This window comes from Lontra canadensis, unplaced genomic scaffold, assembly GCF_010015895.1.
Source record: "Lontra canadensis isolate GAN:19392208 unplaced genomic scaffold, GSC_riverotter_1.0 scaffold78, whole genome shotgun sequence".
Classification (NCBI taxonomy): domain Eukaryota; kingdom Metazoa; phylum Chordata; class Mammalia; order Carnivora; family Mustelidae; genus Lontra; species Lontra canadensis.
In genome coordinates this window covers 5281715-5304493 of record NW_022631072.1, presented here as the reverse complement: position 1 = coordinate 5304493, position 22779 = coordinate 5281715, and the positions used below count along the sequence as shown (strand labels likewise).

General features: G+C 41.5%; 1 protein-coding gene across 1 annotated transcript in view; it reads left to right on the top strand.

Annotated features, from left to right (window-relative positions):
* The first annotated feature begins 4206 nt into the window (after positions 1–4206).
* Positions 4207–22779, top strand: part of TTC27 (tetratricopeptide repeat domain 27) — a 169858-nt gene continuing 151285 nt past the window's right edge. The window contains exons 1-5 of the mRNA XM_032881906.1: positions 4207–4523; positions 5658–5835; positions 6232–6361; positions 12784–12924; positions 17836–17938. Of these exons, the coding sequence (XP_032737797.1) occupies positions 4436–4523; positions 5658–5835; positions 6232–6361; positions 12784–12924; positions 17836–17938 (640 nt within the window). The 5' untranslated portion in view covers positions 4207–4435. The remainder of the gene's footprint in view (positions 4524–5657; positions 5836–6231; positions 6362–12783; positions 12925–17835; positions 17939–22779) is intronic.

Here is a 22779-nt window from a genome sequence, read left to right as displayed (position 1 = left end):
GGTTGCTGTCCTGTTTTATTCTACTTGACTTACATTCCTATCAATGTTACCTCAACCACATACATTCTTTCTTTCCTCTGCTTCTTGAGTCTTTGCTCTTGGGGATTTTCAGCATCTGTACTGACCTTGGCTCTGGGGTTGTTTCCAGTGTGTTCGCTGGGAAAGTTATTTCACTGATTTACCTGCTTACTCGGACCTGCATACCAGTCACATACTTTTCATCATCTTTATTCACCAGAGGTACAGAGCATGGAGCCATAAGGGTCGGGCTAGGTTGAGATCCTAGTGTAATCTTAGGCAAGGTACATACCTCTCAGTTTCCTTATTTGAAAATTGGCTTAATATTTGCCTTAAAGAGTTGTTGTAGAGGTTGCCTGAGTGGCTCAGTGGGTTAAGCCTCTGCCTTCGGCTCAGGTCATGGTCTCAGGGTCCTGGTATCGAGTGCCGCATCAGGCTTTCTGCTCAGTGGGAAGCCTGCTTCCTCCCTCTCCCCCCGCACCGCCGGCCTCTCTGCCTACTTGTGATCTCTGTCTGTCAAATAAACTAAAAAAAAAAAAAAAAAAAAAAAAAAGAGTTATTGTAGGGGCGCCTGGATGGCTTGGTCAGTTAGGCATCTGCCTTTGGCTCAGATCATGATCCTGGAATCCTGGGATTGAACCCTGTGTTGGGCTCCCTCCTTAGCAGCGAGTCTGTTTCTCCTCTGCCTCTGCTTCCCCTGCATATGCTCTCTCTCTCTCTCACTCTCAAATAAGTAAATAAAAATCTAAAAAAAAAAAGAAAAGAGTTATTGTAAGAGTTAAGTGAGGTATCCATTTAACCGTGTTTAAGACCATACCGGCTTCACCTTATACTGTCAATCCATGTTAATGTATTTGCTGCAGGACAGAGGCCCAGCTATCTCTCTTGAGGGTTAGTGGTGGTTGTGGGACTCTGTTCTGAGAGTCCTAGTGTTTCAAAAGTGCAGAGGAGGGTGCCCGGGTGGCTCAGTCTGTTGAGCGTCTGTCTTCTGCTGGGGTCATGATCCCCTGGTATTGAGTCGTGCATTTGGCTCCCTGCTCAGCGGAGAGCCTACACTCCCTCTGTTCTTCCCCTTACTTGTGTTCGCTTTCTCTCTTTGAAAAAAAAAAAAAAAATTCAGAGGACCAGCATGTCAGGTGAAGGCTTTTGAATATTAGTCTCGGAAGATCAGATTTTATGTTTTATACAACAGACATTTTTTTTTAAAAACAGCATTATTGAGGTATAACTGACATAGAACAAAGAAAAAAGCGCACATATTTTAACCGAACAGTTTTTCCATATGTATATTCCCATGAAACCATCAGCACAATCAGATAGTGAACGTATCTGTTCACTCCCCAGAAGTGTCCCTGTTCATCCCTGCTTTCCTCTCCATTTTCCCATCTCCCTGCAACCACTGATCTGCTTTCTGTCATTAGGGATTAGTTTGCATTTTCTAGATTTATATAAATGGACCCATACTGTATATTCTCTGGTTTTCTGGCTTATTTCACTCAGCAAAATTAATTTGGTATTTGTGTATATTATATGTATCTATAGTTTATTCATTTTTATAGCTGAACACTATTTCATTGTATGAATAGATCACACTTTGTTTATTTGTTCATCTGTGCATGGATTTTGGGTTGTATCCAGTTTTTGGCTATTGCTAAAAATGCTGCTACAAACATTTAAAAATTATTATTATCATACATGAGATTTGTTAATGAGTATGAAAAAGGATTGAAGGGTCATGAAATGCTGGTTACAATCCTGTCTTCTTTTTACCACTTAGAAAGATATGAGATAGGATTAGTTAAAACACATAAATGTATCAAGCCAGAAGCTACTTGGAGAAAGATGTCATTTATAATACAGTTTAACATTCTAGAGTAAACACGGCATGTTGAACATATGCCATCTCTCCTTCTTCAAAACCCACTAAATCTATGGAAAAGAAAAAAATTAAGACATGACCCACAGGGAAAGAGAAGACAAGATGAGATGCCCTGTTTGGGAGCTAGTAACTGATGTAGCTGACCAGAGAAAGGCCAATCCTAAAAACGCAATGGGAAAAGCTGAGGCAAACTTGTATCTACACTGAAGAATCCCTGAAAGACACAGCTGGGAGCACTAGATATCCCTGGGACTGAAGGTTTTGGGGTGGGAAGAGGAAGGGCTGAGGAGGACCCCAGCAAAGCTGAGTCAGTCAGTCGGAACCCCTGCCTCCTCCTTCCCCTCCACTCCCCTTCCTCCTGGTCTCTACAGGGTCTGCTATTCAGACTGGGGCTTGAATGCTGAGACTCCCAGACAGCCAAGTCACTCAGCTCGTCCCAAAGGAGACATATCCCACTCCCCAGCTCAGGATCCACTCCATTTTTTTTTTTTTTTTCAGTAGATACCATGTTTTTTTCTCCCATATTTTTATTCTGGAGTCCATTTGCCTGAAGAGAGATGAATATACTTATTTTCATTGTCAAGCATATCTCACTTAAAACAAACCTTGAATTATAGAGAAAGCACCAGGTTCACTGTGTGGTACAACGCCCCTCTACAGGCAAGCGAGGAACCTGGCTGGGTGGCCAGCGTGTTTCTGCTTTAATAGCTCTAACAACCGTCAAATGGTTTAGACAGGGCTGGATTTTGTGCTTAAAAAACCCAGGAGGGGGCGTCTGGGTGGCTCAGTGGATTAAACCCTCTACCTTGAGCTAGGGTCATGATCCCAGGGTCCTGGGATGGAGCCCGCATCGGGCTCTCTGCTCAGCAGGGAGTTTGCTCCCCCCCCCCCCACCCCCCGCCGCCCGCCTGCCTCTCTGCCTACTTGTGATCTCTGACGAATAAATAAATAAAATCTTAAAAAAATAATAATAACCAGGAGGACACACTGATTAAATATCATTCCTGCACAGATGGTGATAAATTACTTCTCAGTTAGAAGGCATTCTAGGGCATCTGCTCTTCTCCGCTCAGTCCAGGTCTGGCTTCCTTTGGCTCCTGGGGGCAGAGGCTGAGCACCATTCCCTGCAAAGTCGAGGGAGGAGGAAAGTGGGTTGAGAATTTAGTTCCCTCCTTGAAGCCGGCACTGGCTGGGCTATTTCAGAGATCGCTTGCCCTTGATTTCTCCAAGAATGCTGCGTGGTCAGGGTTCCCCTAACTAGTGCATGACATTTTCACAGTGCAGGATTCAGGCCCTTTGGGGCAGAGCGTCTCCTCCAGCTGAGGCCTGGCTCCTTCGGCCGAAGGGCGGGGCTATGAAGAAGGGAGTAGCGAATGAGGCTCCAGCTGGGTGCTCAGCGGCAGGCACGCGGCGGGGGCAGGGTTGCGACTCAGCCTGTCCTCCACAAGCTTCCCGGCACCAGCCGCGGGGCCACAGGTCCCGTTCAGTCAGGATTCATGTGACGGCAGCGTCAAAACCGGATACTTTCCTTACACTTTTTATTTATTTATTTATTTATTTATTTATTTATTTTAAAATATTTTATTTATTTGACAGAGACCACAAGTAGGCAGACAGGCAAGCAGAGAGAAAGGAAGGGAAGCAGGCACCCCGCTGAGCAGAGAGCCCTATGTGGGGCTTGATCCTAGGACCCTGGGATCATGACCTGAGCCAAAGGCAGAGGCTTTAACCCACTGAACCACCCAGGCGCCCCTCCTTACACTTTTTAAATAAGTTATTTATTTATTCTATTTAGTTACTTAGTCATGTATGTGCGTAATCTCTACACCCAGCCTGGGGCTTGAACTCACTTCGCCTAGCTCGAGTCGCATGCTCCTCCCACCGAGCCAACCAGGAGTCCCAAAACTCTCCTTACAGTTTCATTCTAAGAATAAAGACGTCTTCTCTGCGCAGGTGGTTCTTGTGTGCTGGTCGACTCCACTTCAGAGGGTCTCTAACTTCCTGGAATGTACCCGAATGTTGGTAGCAAGGGCCCACATGCATTCTGCGTGAAGGACCTTGGTTAGGTAGTCAGGGGGATTCTGATCCAAAAAAGTTTAAGAACCCAAGCCATAGGCAATTCCTCTAACCTCTTGGCAGCACAAGAGCATCCCTTCCAGCCGCGTTTTAATCCCAGTCCTACACCTCTTAGCACCGCCCCCCCTAGGGCGGGACTGAGATTGACCGCGCCCTCCAACCCGCCCATTCCCTGCTCGGGGCGGGGCATCTCTACTGGGCATGCTTAGTACTAAGGATTTGAGTCGGTCTCCTAGGCGGAAACCCGAGTCGAGTGTGTTTTTCCCAGGATGTCCCGCGCTGGTGTCATGGCCGCGTCCATGTGACGATGTCTGCACATGGACTCTTAGAGCTGTGGGTGTATTCATAGGATCTGTCGCCACTAGATTGCGGCATCTTTGGACCCTCTTCCTTTCACTTTCTTTTGTTGACTCCCGAGTGACCCTCGTAGAACCCATTTTGGCTTCAGCGTTGTCCAAAGTGATGTGGATACCCGAGCTGGCAGTTTTGAGAGGCTTCCCCACTGAGGCTGAGCGGCAGCAATGGAAGCAGGAGGGAGTCACCGGTTCAGGTGAGAAAAGCGAACCTGTCAGGAACGGAGGCCAGCGTGTGGACTGTGAGGGGAGAGTGGTGCCGGCTGCGTTCTCATTCCTCCTAGTTTTGTTTTTCTGCCGAAATCTAGCAGATCCCTTAACACTTTGGGTTGTTGCATCCTCGATGTGGTGGGCGGGGTCCTCTGGCTTCATTGCCTAGGCTCAGTGATAACGATGGCGATGTCAGCTACTTTTCTAAGTCCCTAACATTTAATGTCATTTAATCCTTATAATAGACATTTAAGATAGATACTACGTTTAGTTCCTTTCTGCAGGTGAAGACGTTTAAAGACAGATTGTTTAAATAATTTATTCCAGGTTCCATAGTTGGTAAGCATAAAAGCTGAAACGAGGTAGCAAAGATAAAATTCTTGTGAACAGTATCACATTTACTGGAGAGGAGGTGTTAAAAGCATATTTACTAGTGATAAATGTGAGATAAAGGCACACCTGGTTGTGAGATTTAGACTGGACCCGGAAGAAAAATAACAATTTAGTTCAGTATCTAAGTGGTGTGTGTGTGTGTGTGCATACATGAAGTAGGTGCTTCGGGAGAGAGGTAGTTTTTGAAGTCAGTCTGGTGATCTGGTAAAGTTTCATGGAAGAAATCAGATGAGTTGAATTTTGATTAAAGGGTAAGACTTGGAGAAGAGCTCAGCAGGAGAAATCACAAGTGTAAAAGTGTGGAGGCAGGAATGTATATGGGATATTTCAGGGACAATGCTGTTCCTCAGTGGGTATAGTGGGGACAGGAGAAGCCAGATTATGAAAGGTCTTAGATCCCTGATTGTGGAAACTTTTCTGTTGTCAGTAAGAATCTTTCGAATTCTCAGAAGGATGGTAATATTTACTAACGAGGAATATTATTCCTGTGTCTAACTTCTACCTTGCTGCTCATTATATGGATGAGCTGCTAATGTAGAAGTGACGTTCATAGAATACTGGGAATTTGCTCAGTGCTTTGTGACTAATGTATAGTAAGCATTCTAAGGATATACATTTTCTTTCTGCATACTAAAATGTAAACTGGTTAATTTACCTAGTAGTGTTATCCTTTACAGTATGAAAAAAATTGGTCTTTTAGATTATTGAACTAATTTTTTATATTGCAGAGAGTGGATCCTTCTTACAATTGCTGCTAGAAGGGAACTATGAAGCCATATTCTTAAATTCATTGACTCAAAATATTTTTAACTCAACAACGATGACTGAAGAAAAGATAGACAGCTACTTGGAGAAGCAGATAGTAACGTTCCTGGATTACTCAACAGATTTGAACACAACTGAAAGGTAGAATTTTGTTTGAAATTTTCACAGAGTGAGACTGAATACATTTAACAGTACTTTGCCAGAGAGTGGTTTTAGTTGTTGTTGGAAAACTTGTGCTCTCCAGTATGGCAGCCACTAGTCACACGTGGGTGTTGAGCACCTGAAATAGTGCAACTGAGGGACAGAATTTTAAATTTCATTTAATTGTAACTAAATTTAAAAGAGCTGTATGTGGCTCATGGTTATAATATTGGACATCGAAACATAAATTGTTGGGTTTCAGAAATTTTGTTTTGTGGTACTTGGATAATCTCTATAAATGTTCGTTAATATTTTACATTTTTCTTAGTAAAACCGAAGTGAAATTGGTTGTGGTTATATAGTGGTTCATATTTATTTTTTTATTCTTATATGCAGACAACAGCTGATATTCCTCATTGGTGTAAGCAGTTTGCAACTTTTTGTTCAGAGTAACTGGACGGGGCCTCTCGTTGATTTACAACCTCAGGATTTTTTGCCATCCATTTTGTTCCAGCAATTCAGTGAGGTATGCTTCTTAGAAATATCGTATATAGTTATTATTGTGGTTTTTTGTTTTTTTTTTTTGCTTTAGGAACTCATCTTTATAAACTGGAGTTAACAGTAAGTAGGAAAAAAAATACTTTATAGCTTGTACAAAATGTACTAAGAATCTTTGGTCATTGATCAGATTTTCAGGTATTTCCAGAAAGTCCACCGTCAGGAATGGTATTAGAGATAAGTGTTAATAATCTGATGGTAGAGGGGCTCCTCGCTGGCTCAGCTGGAATGTGTGACTCTTGATTTCAGGGCTGTGAGTTTGAGCTCTGCGTTGGGCATAGAGCTTACTCTTTTGTGAGAGTGAGAGAGTGAGAGTACAAGCAGCGGGAGCGGCAGGCAGAAGGAGAAGAAGACTCCCCACTCAGCAAGGAGCCTGATGTGGACTCAATCCTAGGATGCTGGGATCATGACCGGATCTGAAGGCAGACTATCAACTGACCGAGCCACCCAGGTGTCCCAGCATAGGGCTTATTTAAAAAGATAAAATAGGGGCATCTGGGTGGCTCATTTGGTTGAGAGTCTGACTCTTATTTTCAGCTCAGGTCATGACCTCAGGGTCACTCTCTCAAATAGAAAAATCTTTAAAAATCAATCAATCAATCAATAAATTATATTTTAAAAATCTGATGGTGGAGGTAGAAAAAAGAAGTAGAAAAGCAGCCATAACCTGACAGCCACAGTAACTAGCTCTGTACACATCACAGTAACTAGCTCTGTACACATCACTGTATGCATAACTAGCTCTGTACACATCACTATATTATGTTGCAGTAGAATAATTGAAATTTATAATCCTGGCTCTAAATCATTATTGAAAGGCTAAAAGATCTTCTGTTTCTTATGTCTAAGAAGGGAATCGAATCTGCACTTTACAAAGGTTTTCATCCAAAGTGATTAAAGTAAAATATCAAAGATTATGTCCCTTAAAGAGAAATGCTTCAGTTGCCTAGAAATTTGCTTATATGGAAGATCTCACCCCCTCTGTTATTGGGGATGAAACAGTTTCTGCCTCTTCAGCCCTGTAGTGTAGGTTAAAAATTCACCACATAGTCAAAGTCCTAGTGTTTGTTGAACACAGATATGTGGGGCAAGTGCTTAATTCATGTGTTTGGTCAATTTGAGTATTCTAGAGATGAGAACACAGAAGCTCCCAGTGATGAAGGAAACTTGTCAGAGGTGTTACAGCTGGGCACTTGGGAGCCACTTTTTCTGGGTCCAAATCCAGCCCTCCTTCTGCTATATTTGGGTAGAAGCCACCTGTAAAGTCAGGTAACAATTCAAGGCAGTACAGAAATAGGTTACATGAGAGGTTTGGACTGTAAGAATATTGAAGTTAACCAAGAGATGTGCGGAATGAGAATTTTGCCAGACAGTTTAGCTGGCCATGGATAGGGAGTTGGACTGAAGGGTGCTGAGCAAATGGACAGGTGGAGAGGAGTGGGAAAGGCAGTCTGGGTGCAGTCCCATGAGCGGAAGTTCAGAGGCGGGAAGAGGGCGGTGGGAGCTGGATGTTTTGAGCCTACTGGAGAAGCACCGACAGGCCAGACTTCATGGGATTCAGGCCAGATTGTAGAAAACTTTGAGACCTTGATTTTTTTTTTTTTTAATTTATTAGAACTACCTCATACAGTCAAAAAAAGCATATGAGGTATATGGAATTTAAATAATAAAACTCCTTTGTTTCTACCACCCTGCTTGAGAGAGAAACATTAGCAGCGTTGTAGAACAGAGCTTCCTGACCGTTGTTCCCCAGATGTGGAGCCTCTCTGCCATTGCAGTGTCTGTGTGGGGCCTGGCTGGGGTGGGGACGGACTTTGAACTGGTCTCTTCTGGTCGGCAGCATTGCTCGTTCCCTGCTGTGCCCCACTAATCATAGTGTCTTCTGTGTGTGCTGTGACTTGGAAAGGGTTGCAAGTATTGGCTTAGGAGGTCCCCTGTATGTGCTTCCTAATGGCGTCCCCAGCCCCCCTTTCCCATAAGCCAGTCCCATGAATTTCATGTTAATTATTCCATTGCTTTTCTTCATAGTTTCAGCATCTATGAAACTCTAGAAAACATTGTTTAGTTTTGCCAGTTTTTGAACTTTAATGAATGAAACAATCTGTGATTGTTCTGTGACTTGTTTTGCTAAATGGTGTATTTTTGAAGTGAGACTGTTACTCATTTTTACTGTTGTATAGTATTCTAATTGTATGACGGTACTGGAGTGTATCTGTCTCTTCTACTCTTGATGGCCTTATGGTATGTTTCCTTTTTCCCCCCAATATATTACTTACAGTGCTTTCAGGAACAAGTCTTCTGGAAATCATTTGCTAGAATTTCAAAGCACAGCCTTCTGAAAAAATGACTGTTTGGTACAGTGTACTAAATGGAGGAGGCTGTTTTTAACTGGCCCTTGGGCTGTAGGTGACATTCTGAGGGCTGAGAGGATGATCTTTTAATACGTGTGTAAACCCTTCCCAGAGCTAGGGAGCTCTGGTGTGGTATATAGAGCTGCAAGAGGAGTTGCTATGCCCTAGAGTTTATGCATGTTCAGCTCTTCTTGGTAATGTCCGTTTCTTTGACAAATAAATAAATAAAAATCTTTAAAAAAAACAGAGAGAGAGAGAGAACACAAACAAAGGGAGTGGCAGGCAGAGGGAGAAGCAGACTCTCTACTGAGCAGGGCCTTTGATGCAGGACTCTGAGATCATGACCTGAGCCGAAGGCAGAGGCTTTAACCCACTGAGTGACCCAGGGGCCCCTGTCAGGTTGTTTTTAAAAGGAATATTCAACTTATCCTCTTTACCAGCAGTCTAAGAATTTGGAAGATGGGGGAGTTGAAGTTTTTAAACACGTCAATATTTTCTAATGGTCATTTTCTTGCGCTGATTCATGTTTTTCAGCCCTTGTGAAGCACAAATATTTGTGAATATACTTTATGGTTATGGAGTATGGTGACCAAAGCCAAATTCATTTTCCCTGCCTTTAACTTATGGCCTTGTCATTTTTAACGCTGACATCTGCAGCTAACCCGTCTCAGAGGAATAGCACTGAAGGTCCATGTCTGAGCAATACTGGTCACCTCCCACACAGCAAGGTTGATTTTAGTAATGTGGTTTTATGGTAAATTTATCTCTGGCTTCCAGATGTTGGAATTTTTTTCACTATTGTGATAAATACTTACATATTTACATGTCATATGCTGTCTTGACTGAGGAATTATTTCTAAGAGTTGTAACCTTTGCTTTGTCTGTTTTTATTGAAAGTATAAGTAATCCTCTTTAAAAACAGACCATTTCTCCAAACCTCTGGAAACAGATTTAGAACTCAGTTGGAATATCACTGTTATATCTCGGGGGTAGGCAGAGGCCGATTTACTTAAGCAGAAGATAGAAAAGCATTTCATTTTTTCATGATGATGCAAGGTAGCACTGGGAAGAGAAGTGTATGTATTTGGCTACTCCTACCTTCACTCATTTATTTATTGTCTTGTTAATACCATCCCCAGAGAGTTTTTTAAAAAAGATTTTATTTATACATTTTAGAGAGCGAGCATGTGAGTTTGGGGTGGGGAGGGACAGAAGAAGAGGGAGAGAGAGAGAATCTTAAGCAGACTCCCCGCTGAGTGTGGAGCCAGACATCAGGGCTCCCTCTCATGACCCTGAGATCATGGCCTGAGCCAGAATCAAGAATCAGACACTTAACCGACTGAGCCACCCAGGTGCTGCCCATCTCCAGAGAATTTTGAACCGAAGAGTAGGAGGTTTAGTAACCAACCCCTGGCTTTGAGTGTCAGAGGTAATGATACCCACGTGGTATATACCATGGGCTATCTCTTTGTATAATTTTTTTGTATACTAAATTGTTTGTTATTTATCTTTAGGGATTTCATTTAGAAGAGAATGATCTAAATTTGTGCTAAAACATTTAGATGTGTTTCTCATTTCAAAGTAATTGGAATATGGATTCTTTTTTTTTTTTTTAAGACTTATTTATTTTAGAGAGAGAGAGAAAGAGGGAGCAAGAGAAGGGCAGGGAGGGGCAAAGGAAGAGGGAGACACACAGAATCCTTAGGCAGACTCCCGATTGAGCGTGAAGCCTGACGAGGGGCTCGATCCCATGACCCTGAGATCATGCCCTGAGCTGAAGTCAGGAGCTGGCCACCCAACCGACTGAGCCATCCAGGCGCCCCAGATTCTTTAACCTTTTTTTTTTTTTAAGGTTTTATTTATTTATTTATTTAACAGACAGAGATCACAGGTAGGCAGAGAGGCAGGCAGAGAGAGAAAGGGGGAAGCAGGCTCCCCGACAAGCAGAGAGCCTGATGCGGGGCTCAATCCCAGGACCCCGAGACCATGACCCGAGCTGAAGGCAGAGGCTTAACACACTGAGCCACCCAGGTGCCCCCGATTCTTTTCCTAAAGGCATGTCATATCTTCTTGTACTTCACCAGTTTGGTTTGCACTTTGGGAAATAAAGGTGGTTAAATCTTTATTTTGACATCTTTGTGTGAGAAGAGAACTCGCTGAGGCTGCAAGACACAGTCTGGGCACATGAAGCAGGTTCTTCTCCCAAGTTCCTAAGTGAGAATGTCCACTGGTGTGTTCACTACCTTCACTCGGAGCTCTCACAAGACACCTCGGGCTCATTGTGCCTCAGACTGGCCTCTGGTGAGGGTCTCCTCTGCATGGGGCATCTAGTGTCCCTATGTCAGTAGCCCGCCACTGTAAGGTAGTGGTCCCAGTTAGAAGGCTAGAAGTGATGTTTGCAGCCTTTCTTGGTGCTTGGCATGGTCCTGAACCTTCCCCAGGGGCAGGAAGAGATCTTTGGGGAAAGCAACATGGGATGGTAGGAAGAACATTGTTTGGGGAGTTGGAATACAGGCTGGGACCTCTGTTCTGACACTGACTTCTGTATTACTTTCAACTGTACTTAACATTTGTATCTATTTCCTTGTAAAATTGAGGTAGTTGTAATAATTTCAAAGTAGTTTTTTTTTTTCTTTTTTAAAAAGATTTTATTTATTTATTTTTCAGAGAGAGAGAGAGAGAGAGAAGCCCATGCAGGGGGAGCAGCAGGCAGAGCAGGCAGAGGGAGAGGGAGAAGCAGGTTCCCCGCTGAGCAGGAGCCCAATGTGGGACTCAATCTCAGGACCCTGGGATCATGACCTGAGCCCAAAGGCAGTTGCTTAACTGACTGAGCTACTTAAGCATCCCTCATGATAGTTTCTTAATTATTGAAGTTAAAAAAAGAAATTCCTTTGCCCTTAGTGTAGATAATGATAAACTTTATTTGCGGTTTGGTGGTTCTCTTTCATGTTAAGTTTTTATTCCTCTATTATATTCCTTAATGATGAAGGTAGGACAGTGGATGAACCCACAGCTACTACTGTCTTGGCTATATTGAGTACTTCAACAACATACTGACAGAGGCATTATTTGGATTATTTAATTTAATCCTTACAAGAAGGATTAGGTTCTGTTATTTTATTTTATATAATGAGGCTTCAGGTAAAAAGTTTACCTATGCCCACAAACTAATAAGAGGCAGAAAAAGAACACTATCCTGTGTCTGTGATGTTAGAGCCCATGTTCCTAGTGGGTAAGCATTCCTGCTATTTTGTGGCAGTTGTCAAAATTATACAGTACACATCTTGGAAAACATAGGTAGGGCACCTGGGTGGCTCAGTCGGTTAAGTGGTGCCTTTGGCTCAGGTCACGAACCTGGGGTCCTGGGATCAAGCCCTGATCAGGCTCCTGCTTCTCCCACTCCCTCTGCAAAAGTAAAAAATAAGATAAAAAATAAGAAAACACAGGTGCCTTGTCCACTGTAGAAAATCTCTGTTCAGCCGAGGAGTGGACTTTTCAAAGGCATCCCTTTTTTTTGTAGACTTCTGTTCCCACTGGTCCATGCCACTCAGCAAGGTCTCTGATATGTGAGACCTTGTTGGCTGTTTGGCTTAGGAATTATGGAGCAGACCTCCTTTGTAATGACATTTGCCAGCTAATGAAGCATATGTGAAGTGTGTTTAATATAAATACTTTAGTAGTAGAGTCATGCTTTTTATTGAGATGATACTTTTTTATAAGTAAATCTGTAAAGAATGAAGCAATGATACTTTGTTATAAGTAAATCTGTAAAGAATGAAGCCTCTTTGATACTAGCATTTTCTCGATTTCATGGTTCATCTAAGGTGCAGGCATATAGGCAGCTGTTGGCCAGGATGGCCCGCAGTCGTGGGTCCCCAGGGCCATTTATAATGTTAGGATTCTGTCCAGTGCCAATTGCTGTGTGCTGGATTGATGCCTTTGTTTCAAAACTGAGTTAATTGGAAAATATGTTACTACAAGACCTATAAAGATTAATATTTTGTTAAATTAGGTCATCTTGGCTCATGTATTTTTTCAGGTCAAAGGACTGGATGCAGCTGTTCTGAATCTGCTTGTTCTAGATGGTGAATCAGTCTACAGCCTGACCTCAAAGCCTATCCTGCTCTTACTAGCACGAGTTATTCTAGTGAATGTGAGACAGAAACTGACAGCTGTTCAGGTAAGGAGAGACAAGAAGGCAGTTGGTTCATGCCCAGGCATGACTTTTGTGCTGGGTAGCATCACACTTCAGGAGTGATGCTGACAGTGTTTTGGTGTGTTTTCTAAGTCGTCTTTAGGTATTTCAGTTTAAAATCTGGTGAAAATAAACAAAAACATTTTCCCTTTGTGAGATTCATCTAATACACAATGATATCATATTGACCCTTTTAGAGGATTCTATAGATACGTGTATGTGTGTGTGTGTGAATATAAATGTTCAGTACTCTCTTTTTTTTTTTTTTTTTTCAAGATTTTATTTATTTATTTGACAGAGATCACAAGTAGGCAGAGAGGCAGGCAGAGAGAGAGGGGGAAGCAGGCTCTCTGCTCTGGATCTCAGGACCCCAAGATCATGACCCGAGCTGAAGGCAGAGGCTTTAACCCACTGAGCCACCCAGGTGCCCCAAATGTTCAGTACTCTTATAGTGGATTATAATTACTGTTTCCTGGCTCACATCCTACCTTGGTTCATTATTTGGGTTGGATTTAGTGGAGCATTTGTTGAATGTCTGTTACATCATTTCTTAAAGATTATTCATTTAGGGGTGCCTGGGTGGCTCAGTGGGTTAAAGCCTCTGCCTTCGGCTCAGGTCATGATCCCAGGGTCCTGGGATCGAGCCCTGCATCGGGCTGTCTGCTCAGCGGGGAGCCTGCTTCCTCCCTCTCTCTCTCTGCCTGCCTCTCTGCCTACTTGTGATCTCTGTCTGTCAAATAAATAAATAAAATATTTAAAAAAAAAAAGCTTATTCATTTATTTAGAGAGAGAAAGCCTGTTCGTGCGTGCACACATGTGAGCAGGGGGAGGGGCAGAGGGAGAGGGAGAGAGTAGCTCAAGCAGATTCCCCACTGAGTGTAGAGCTCTTGATGGGGCTTGCTCTCAGAATGCTGAAATTATATACTTTTCACATGTCGCAAAATTCTCTTTTGTGTTTTTTTCAGTGGTTTTAAAGTATAAAACTGGGGGCACCTGGGTGGCTCAGTCAGTTAAACATCTGCCTCCGGCTCAGGTCATAATCCCCAAGTCCCAGGATCAAGTCCCGCATTGGGCTTCTTGCTCAGCAGGGAGACTGCCTCTGCTTCTCTCTCTACTTGTGTTTTCTCTTTGGCTTCCTCACTTTCCCTCTCAAATAAATAGAACCTTTAAAAAAAATCTACAAACTGTTAGTTCTTGGGGTGTACAAAAACAAGCTGTAGCTGCAGACTGTAGCTAGCTGACTCCCATTCTGACTTTGGCGACTTGACCCATTTTACCAGATATGATAAATCTAAATTTTATAGGAAACCTCCCAATTTCTAAGTATGGGCTGAAAAATTTTGAGAAACACAGTTTTCAGCTGGCAGAATGTAGACTTGGTCTGTACTGTGTAAGGGCTTATTTCCCTAAATATTTCAGTTTAGACAAAGAAAAGGTAAAGAGGCAAGTTTTGCCTCTGTTGCTGACTGTCATGAAAACCAGAGGAATTGGAATTACTTTTACTAGAAGGGGTTTTACTAGATGAGTTTCAATGTCAGGTAGGCATAAGGTCTTATTATCCTTGATTTTTTAGCCATGTTTGCTTGAATTAGAAAATTTTTCTGGAGTTGATCTGACCGAAATGCTCTCTTAGAGAATGACTAGTACTTGGCTCTAAATCAGGTGTCACCAAGGCACAGAGCTGCCAAGTGGCATTATTTTCTTTCTAGTGAGACTAGAGTCATTAATGAGCAAGTGAGACAGTTTTAAATTTTGTTGGTGGAAAACTTTCATCTAAAATTTTGATAAGCATTATTTTTTAAGGATTCTGTTTATTTTTTTTTTTTTGAGATAGAGAGAGTGTACTTGAGCAGGAGTGGAGGGAGAGAGATATGCAGACCCTGCTCTAAGCACAGAGCCCAAAGTAGGGCTCGATCCTGTGACCCTGAGATCATGACCTGAGCCGAAATCAAGAGTCGGACAATTAACCAACTGAGCCACCCAGGCGCTCTGTTAAGCATTTTTTAAAAAAAGATATATGTAGTGTCAACTTAGGAGAACAAGTGGGTATGCTAACTGCTGGTTGTAGATGTCCTACTTGGTAGGGTTGGAGAGACAAGGTACTTGAATTGCTTGGCAGACACTAAACAACTTCTGAGCTGGGCTTACAACCCTGTTTTCTTGTTACACGTCATCATGCCAAGATCGCTTTGTGTTGAAATCTTGCCTTTCAGTGAAGTCACAAAAGTTCTTTTTTCTTTGGATCTGTAATGTGTCATTTTCTAAACGATGATATAAAAATGACTTCTTTGATAAATGAAGTTAAAATGAAAGAAGTGTCCTCTCTCTATCCAAGTTAGTTTTAACCTTTTTAAGTTAGTTTTGAGTAGGCTTACTTGTAAACCATGTATCAAGTTGTTCACTATGATATTTTTGTGGAACCGTAAAAGAAGGTGATTTTTGCCCAGTCCTCTAATCTGTGATATATAGGTTAGTATGAGTAGGATGTAAATGTTGAGTAAAAAGAGTCTTGGCTTTGAAATCAGACCAGAGTTTGTCTGGCTCAGCTGCTATAATAACTGTGTGACGTTATGCTATTTAATTTCCCTGGAATATCAGTTTTCTTATTTACAATTATTTTAAAAATGGAGGGCGCCTGCTCGTCTCAGTTGGTAGATCATTTGACTCTTGATCTTGGGACTGTGAGTTCAAGCCCACATTGGGCGTAAGAGATTACTTAAAAATAAAACAATGGAATAAGCTAACAAAATTTTTTGGGTGCCTTTTTGTACACTTATGCTTCCTGCCTTCTAGGAGGTTATTGACTAGTGACTTTCTAATCAGAACATTCTGTAATAAGTGCTAAAATCAGGAGACAGGATCTAGAAACTAGAGCAAGGCTTCAAGTTTCTTTTTTATTAAAGCGTCAGATTTTCTATTAAGCAGTTCTTGGCAAATAGATAAGGGCCCTTTTATTTTCTAACAGAAAAATAGGCTATGCTTTCTCTATCTTTTTCACACTCTTCCTCCCCCTAGGTAGAGATTTTGGCTTAAGAGTTAATGTATAGATAAGCTGTTTAAAGGTTCAGTATCTGATGCTATATATTTATATGAATATATATATATATATATATATATATATATACACATACATATATATATATTTTTTAAGGTTTATTTATTTACTTGAAAGCGAGAGTGCATGAATAGGGGGAGGGACATGGAGAGGGAGGGGAAGCAGACTCCCCGATGAGTGGGGAGCCTCATGCAGGGCTTGATCCCACGACCCTGAGATGCCGACCAGAGCCGAAACCGAAACAAAGAGTCAGACACTTAACCGGCTGAGCCACCCAGATGCCCCTGATGTATGTTTTATTTTTTGATTGATTTGTCAGAGGGAGAGAGAGAGAGAGAGAGAGTGCACAAGCAGGCAGAGATGATGTATGTTTTCTTAAAAGGGCAATCTCTGACTGGCTCTAACTTCCCATGTCTAAAAAAGGAAAGGGTTTGCTGCCAAACCTGAGTCGCTTGTTGCTGGGGCCGAGAAAGGCACCGAGGCAGCAGAGGACAGACTTGCTCTTTCCTGTATGGGCTTCTGTATTGGCTTGTTGCTAGGTAGTTTTGTTGTTTTTTTTTTTAATAAGGATCACTTTTTTTTTTAATATTTTATTTTTATTTAGAGAGAGCGTGCAGGTGAGCAGGAGGGAGGGCAGAGGGAGAGGGAGAGAGGGATTGTCCAGCAGACTCTGCGTTGAAAGTGTGGAGCCCAATGTGGGGCTCCATCTCACAACCCTGAGATCAGGACCTGCGCCGAAACCAAGAGTCAGATGCTTAACTGAGCCATCCAGGATCAAGTATTTTATTTTATTTTATATTTTATTTTATTAAAGATTTTATTTATTTGACAGAGAGAGAGCACAAGCAGGGGGAATGGTAGGCAGAAGGAGAGGGAGAAGCAGCTCCCCACTGAGCAGGGAGTTGAATGTCTTGATCCCAGGACAACCATAACCTGATGCTTAACTGACTAAGCCACCCAGTCACTCCCCCCCCTTTTTAAAAAACTGTGATAAGGTAAGAACAGCATCAGACAATAGAGAAAAACCTACTGTAACCTCAGCCTATGCATTAGTCAAGACAATGTATGAAATGTAGTCTCTGTCCTCAGAAATGTTGGAGTCAGGGGGAGTTAAACTCTTGAAACACAAGCTCTGTCCAATGTGGTGCTGACTTCCAGGAATAGTGTACAAGTTCCGAGAAGTGAGACACCAATGTGTGCCACCCTCATGAGAGAAGTCTTCACGGGAGGGTTTCACAAGGATGTGGAAGGGATTGTCTTAGTTTTGGAAAATATTTCAATCCAAGGTAATTCTTACAGTGTAGTTTGTGCAAAATACTGCTTGGAGCAGGATAGAGAGATGAGCAGGACGTGACTTCTATCTTACTGAGTAGATGGTGGACAACACTGAAAGCTGACCTCCGTGAACGCAGCGGGATGTGTTTGCACCGGTACAGACAGTGTGCTAGAATTTCAGGGGAGGGAAAAAGTAAGCACTCGCCCCCGGCCCCTTGTCCACTCTGCCTCCCGGAGGAGCCGCTGTGTGGGTTACGGCACCGAGGGGGTGCCACAGTGGACGGGTGGTGACAATGGCAGACATTTTAAAGAAAGAGATAGGAAGTTCTAAATGCTAGAAACAGAGACTCAGAGGATGGAGGAGGCGAGTTATTCTTGCGGAAGAGGGAGAAGCGGATTTGGGTATTACTACTGAAGACCTAACAGTGGATGGGTAAGTTTGTTGAAGAGTAAGTTTAATTTCACAGATGTGTTAAAAAAATTGTAAACACTAATGGCAGTTAATGTAAAAATTGTTTTTCAAAGAGGCTTTTATTTTCAACTTACGTGGTACTTTCTTTCCCTAGAGTTTGCCGTGGTGGACGCTGAGATGTGTGAGTGTTCACCAGCAGTTACTGGAGGAGCGCTCCCCGCAGCTCTCTGCTCTTGCTGGAGACTGTATCGAGGAAGGTACGGAGCAGACTTTGTCTGATGCTGGCACGCAGCTCCGGGCTCATTTCTCAGCTGAGACAGTCCTTTTCAGTTTGGGTTTTTTTTTTTTTTTTTTTTTTTTTTTTTTTACTAGGTCATAGTAACTTTCTGGTTGAGGTTGTTTCTTCCCCCCCCCCCCTATATTTCTGCGTATGGAACATCACAAATTATTAGGGTGTCAGATTATAGAATTTCTTTTTGCCTTTGAATTTTAGAAGAGGTAATCACTATCATTTATATTACCTATGCAGAAAATGATTTGTTCTATGCAGGTTACCATAATTCTATCACAAATTGCTTTAAAGTATTTTAGTATTTTCTTTGTTCTTTAATCTGAGAAGCCTCTTTGGAAACAAATGTAAACTTTCTTTATTTTAAAAAAAATTCCTTAACTTTCCTTACCTTCCCTTTTTGAATCATGTACAGATGTTAGTTTTATTTAAGATTACAATGTTTATGTTATTTCTCTCTTAGAACAAAAAAAAATTGAGGAATTAATTTTAAGCAACTTACCTTGCTTAGTCATATTTATTACGGCACAAACTAACATCCTCTCTAGTGTATTCTGGCCAAGCTTCTTACTACATAGATGTTCCTTTCAAGGAAACAGACTCCAGTTGGAGTAAACTGTGCCAAAATAATTACATGCAGAGTAGACAATTACTTACCCGCTGTCCTTTTGAGCACATGAAGAAAGCCTTTGTTTTTTTTAACATTTGGCAGAAAATACATTTTACTAAGGATGACAATAGGTAGAGAGGTATTTTTACATTTTATAATATTTTTCATTATATGTAATATACATATATAAAAGTACCTAAAATGTAAATGAATGTCTTGATCTCAGGACAACCATACCCTGATGCTTAACTGACTAAGCCACCCAGTCACTTCCCCCCTTTTTTAAAAAACTGTGATAAGGTAAGAACAGCATCAGACAATAGAGAAAAACCTACTGTAACCTCAGCCTATGCATTAGTCAAGACACTTCTCCGTCGGTGCCTCCCACTGCCTTTGTTACCGATGCCCTTCACATTTCCTAGGGAGGCATTTTGAAAAGAGGAAAATATCTTGGGTACCTTGACACTTGGTTTCCCTGGGGTTTTGGAATGATTATTCTTAGCAAAAGTTGCAAAACAAAGAAAAACAAAAACAGGTTCCATTGCAGTGAAGAAGCAGTTAAACACAGATGAACTTGGACTTGGTAATGAACTTCTGTTATAGAGAAGGAGTTTGACCTTAGATGTCTGATTCCAAAGCCCACATTCCTTTCACATAGCGAGAGCATGTATGGCGTGAGTGTGTGTACTTGTGCATGTGTGTGTACAGTGCTCCCCCTCACCCAGGATTTCGATTTCTGTGGTTTCATTACCTGCAGTCACCTGTGGTCTGGAAGCAGATAATCCTCCTTCTGACCTATTGTCACAAGGTCTGTAGAAGCCTTATGCCAAATCATGATGTCTGTGTCATTCCCCTCACTTCTTATCACATGGGCATTTTATCATCTCACATCATCACAATAAAGGTGAGTAGAGTACAGTAAGGGATTTTGAGACCGAGAAAAAGTGTAGTATGTATAGGGTTCATACCAGTATGGTTTCATGCATCCACTAGGGTCCTGGGACGTATCCCCCATGGATAAAGGGGAATGCCTGGGGGAAGGAGTCGTTTGCATCCCTCTGGGTAGAGGAGCAGTGCTCTGTACTTAATGGAGTAAACATTCACGAAAGCATAAAACAGCTCTTAACATGTGCGCATGCGTCGTTGCAAGAGGCTCCCATACTTTTCTTTAGTCTGTTTCCTTCGAGGTACATCTATGTAGTGAAAAGCTGGGCCGGATACACAGGAGAGGACATTAGTTTGTGTAGTAATAAATACTACTAAGCTTGTAATTTGGTTGAAATTAATTTCTCACTTTTTTTCTCTTCTACGGTAGAAATACTCAAGCCTATGCTAATCTTAGATAAAATGAACATTGATACATGATTCAAAAAGGGAAAGTAAGGAAAATATTCTTCAGTGAGTACAGGAATTGATTAATTTATATTATGTTTTGCCAAGGCTTAGACCATTTATATTCTTCTAGGATTTTTAGGTAATGCAAGGCTGTAGAATAACCAAGGACGTGTTAAATCAGACCTTGCACATATATATATTCTGCTAGGGAATTTAAACCTGACATATGATAGATTAGTTGTTTTATTACATATAAGGAGTTAACTTTTTCTATACGATGATGTTTCTTAAGTAACAGAACTGAAAAACATTCTGTCCTTCTCTCCTACAATAGTCTTTGGTTTAATGCTTTTGGGTATAAAAGATTTTTATGAGTGAATTTAGCCTACTAAACCATCTTTGTTTTCACTAAGACTGTAGATTGTCTAGGCTGTGAGTTTCTTGTGAGCTGGGTTTTTGTTTTTTTTTTTAACCTCTTTCTGCTTAGCATAGTGCCTAGAAAATAGTAAATATTTAGTACGTATTTGTTGAATAACGACAGCTAAGGCTTATTTGAGGCCTTTCTACATATACTTTTAAGGAAGAAGTTTTAGAACTTCCTCTCTTTGTCCTTCATCTCAGTAGCAACAACTTGTATCTGACTTAATTTCTATAGAAGAGTTTTTCAAGAGTGGAATATTATACAGGAGTTCGGACAAAATTGACCCTACTTGGGTGCTGTATGGACTTTGAATCTCTCCTAATAGCATTGCCTAGGGGTGGAGTGCTCTTCCAAATGAAATACGGAGTGAACCTTGGAGAAAATGAAGACCTGATAAGCAGACGTGTTGTCTTCTCTAGTAAAATGAAGCCTATATAGCCTGAGTCTCCCCAATTTGTGCTGTTGCATATTTTTGAAATGATGTGGGAGATGCTCCATAAATGAACTTAGTACAGAGGAGGAAGAAGAGTGAGGATGAGCTTCTGGTTCATGAAATTGGATAAAGTTTTGAAAGTCAAGGATGACTTGAACATCACCGATAGTAATGGGGAAAAAAGTTGCCTTTTCCAGAGGATAGTGAAAGCATTTGGAATAAGATGACATCACAATTCAGCCCATGGTTTGATTTTGCAGAAAGGTAGTTACGTTATACTGCTTAGGATATTATAGTTTCCTATGCTTTATTATACTTTTATGGAAAATTGGTAAGTGAACAAAAAAACAGGGTGTTATTGGGAGTTGTTTTTTTCTTTTATAGGAAATCAGATTCGATATATTTGCTATCGGGAAAGTCACATTTCTTTCCTTAATCTCATATAAATTTGCATTTATGGCTCCATTTTTACCACATTTCGGTGATGAATATCTGTAATTATTAATTATTAAGAAAAGGAAAAAAATACCCTTCCTTATATGCCATTTTAAAAGAGAAGAATAGTGTGGTGTGTTTTAGAGAGAATTCTATTCTGCGGGGTAAAATTAGGTTTCCAAATAGAAAGAGTTAACTAAGATCTGGAAAATATGACTCTTAAGTGACTCATTCCCCAAGTGGTCTTGATTCTTTTCTGTATTATATTTCAGCATATCATTTACTTTGCTTACAACTAAGCATTTTCTATGTTGCTGTTCTAGGCTAATCAACGACATTTTTCATTTTATCTAGTCATAAATTGGCCCATTTTGGCTATGTTTAGGTAGGCCTGCAGATAGTCTTAAACTGCAATGTTTCATAAACAATTTTATTAAAAAAAAAAAAAAGTTCTGGGATTTGGCCCAAATGTTGACCAAGCCGTCACTTATAACTGAAATACTGCTCAGTGTCCAGAGAAGGATATTATATTTGAAATGTTGCCCTTGAAGGATCATGAAAAAGTTGGCAGGACTTTTTTCAGTCCATGAAACAAAAGTGAGGACGTCATGAACAACAGTGATCTTTATATTTTGGTCCAGGAATGTGCCATCAGCACGATGTAATGGAACAGAGCCCATCAGAATGTCAGCATAACGTTGCTGGACTGATCACATCTATGAGAGGAGTGAGTTAGAGCCTCGCAAAGTACGCTCCCCAGCATGACTGAGCCCTCTTTTGGATGTCACACCAGGGAAAGCACGATTCTCTGAAAGGCTGCTTAGGTGCTCACACAGCCATGTAGCATGGGAGCTGACACTGCAGATGTACCCCATACAACGCACGAGGTGTCATACCACAGCGTCACTGTTTGAAGATGAACTTATGGAGAAGTCTGTGTAGGGTGAGCGGGTCGAGAGGCTTCGTCCGAGAGTTCTGCTATAACATCGACAGGCAACTCTGTGACTCTAGGGTTGGATTGTTTCCACATGGAAAGAGCTGATCCAGAGATTAGTCTCGGGGCTCCTGGGTGGCTCAGTGGGTTAAAGCCTCTGCCTTCGGCTCAGGTCATGATCCCAGGGTCCTGGGATCAAGCCCTACATCGGGCTTTCTCCTCTGTAGGGAGCCAGCTTCCTCCTCTCTCTCTGCCTACTTGTGATCTCTGTCTGTAAAATAAATAAATAAAATCTTAAAAAAAAAAAGAGAGATTAGTCTCTTGGTGACTGATTTTTATTTTTATTATTATTATTTTTTATTCTTTTAAAGATTTTATTTATTTGTTTATTTGACAGAGAGAGACATAGCGAGAGAGGGAGCACAAGCAGGGGGAGTGGGAGAGGGAGTAGCAGGCTCCCTGATGAGCAGGACCCTGGGATCATGACCTGAGCCTAAGGCAGACGCTTAATGACTGAGCCACCCAGGAGCCCCTGCACTAATTAAAAAGAAAAAAAAAATTGATACTTGGGAATGAATACGTGTTATTAAATACATCAAGTATGATTAATTATAATTATTCATAGGGATTTCACTTTAACA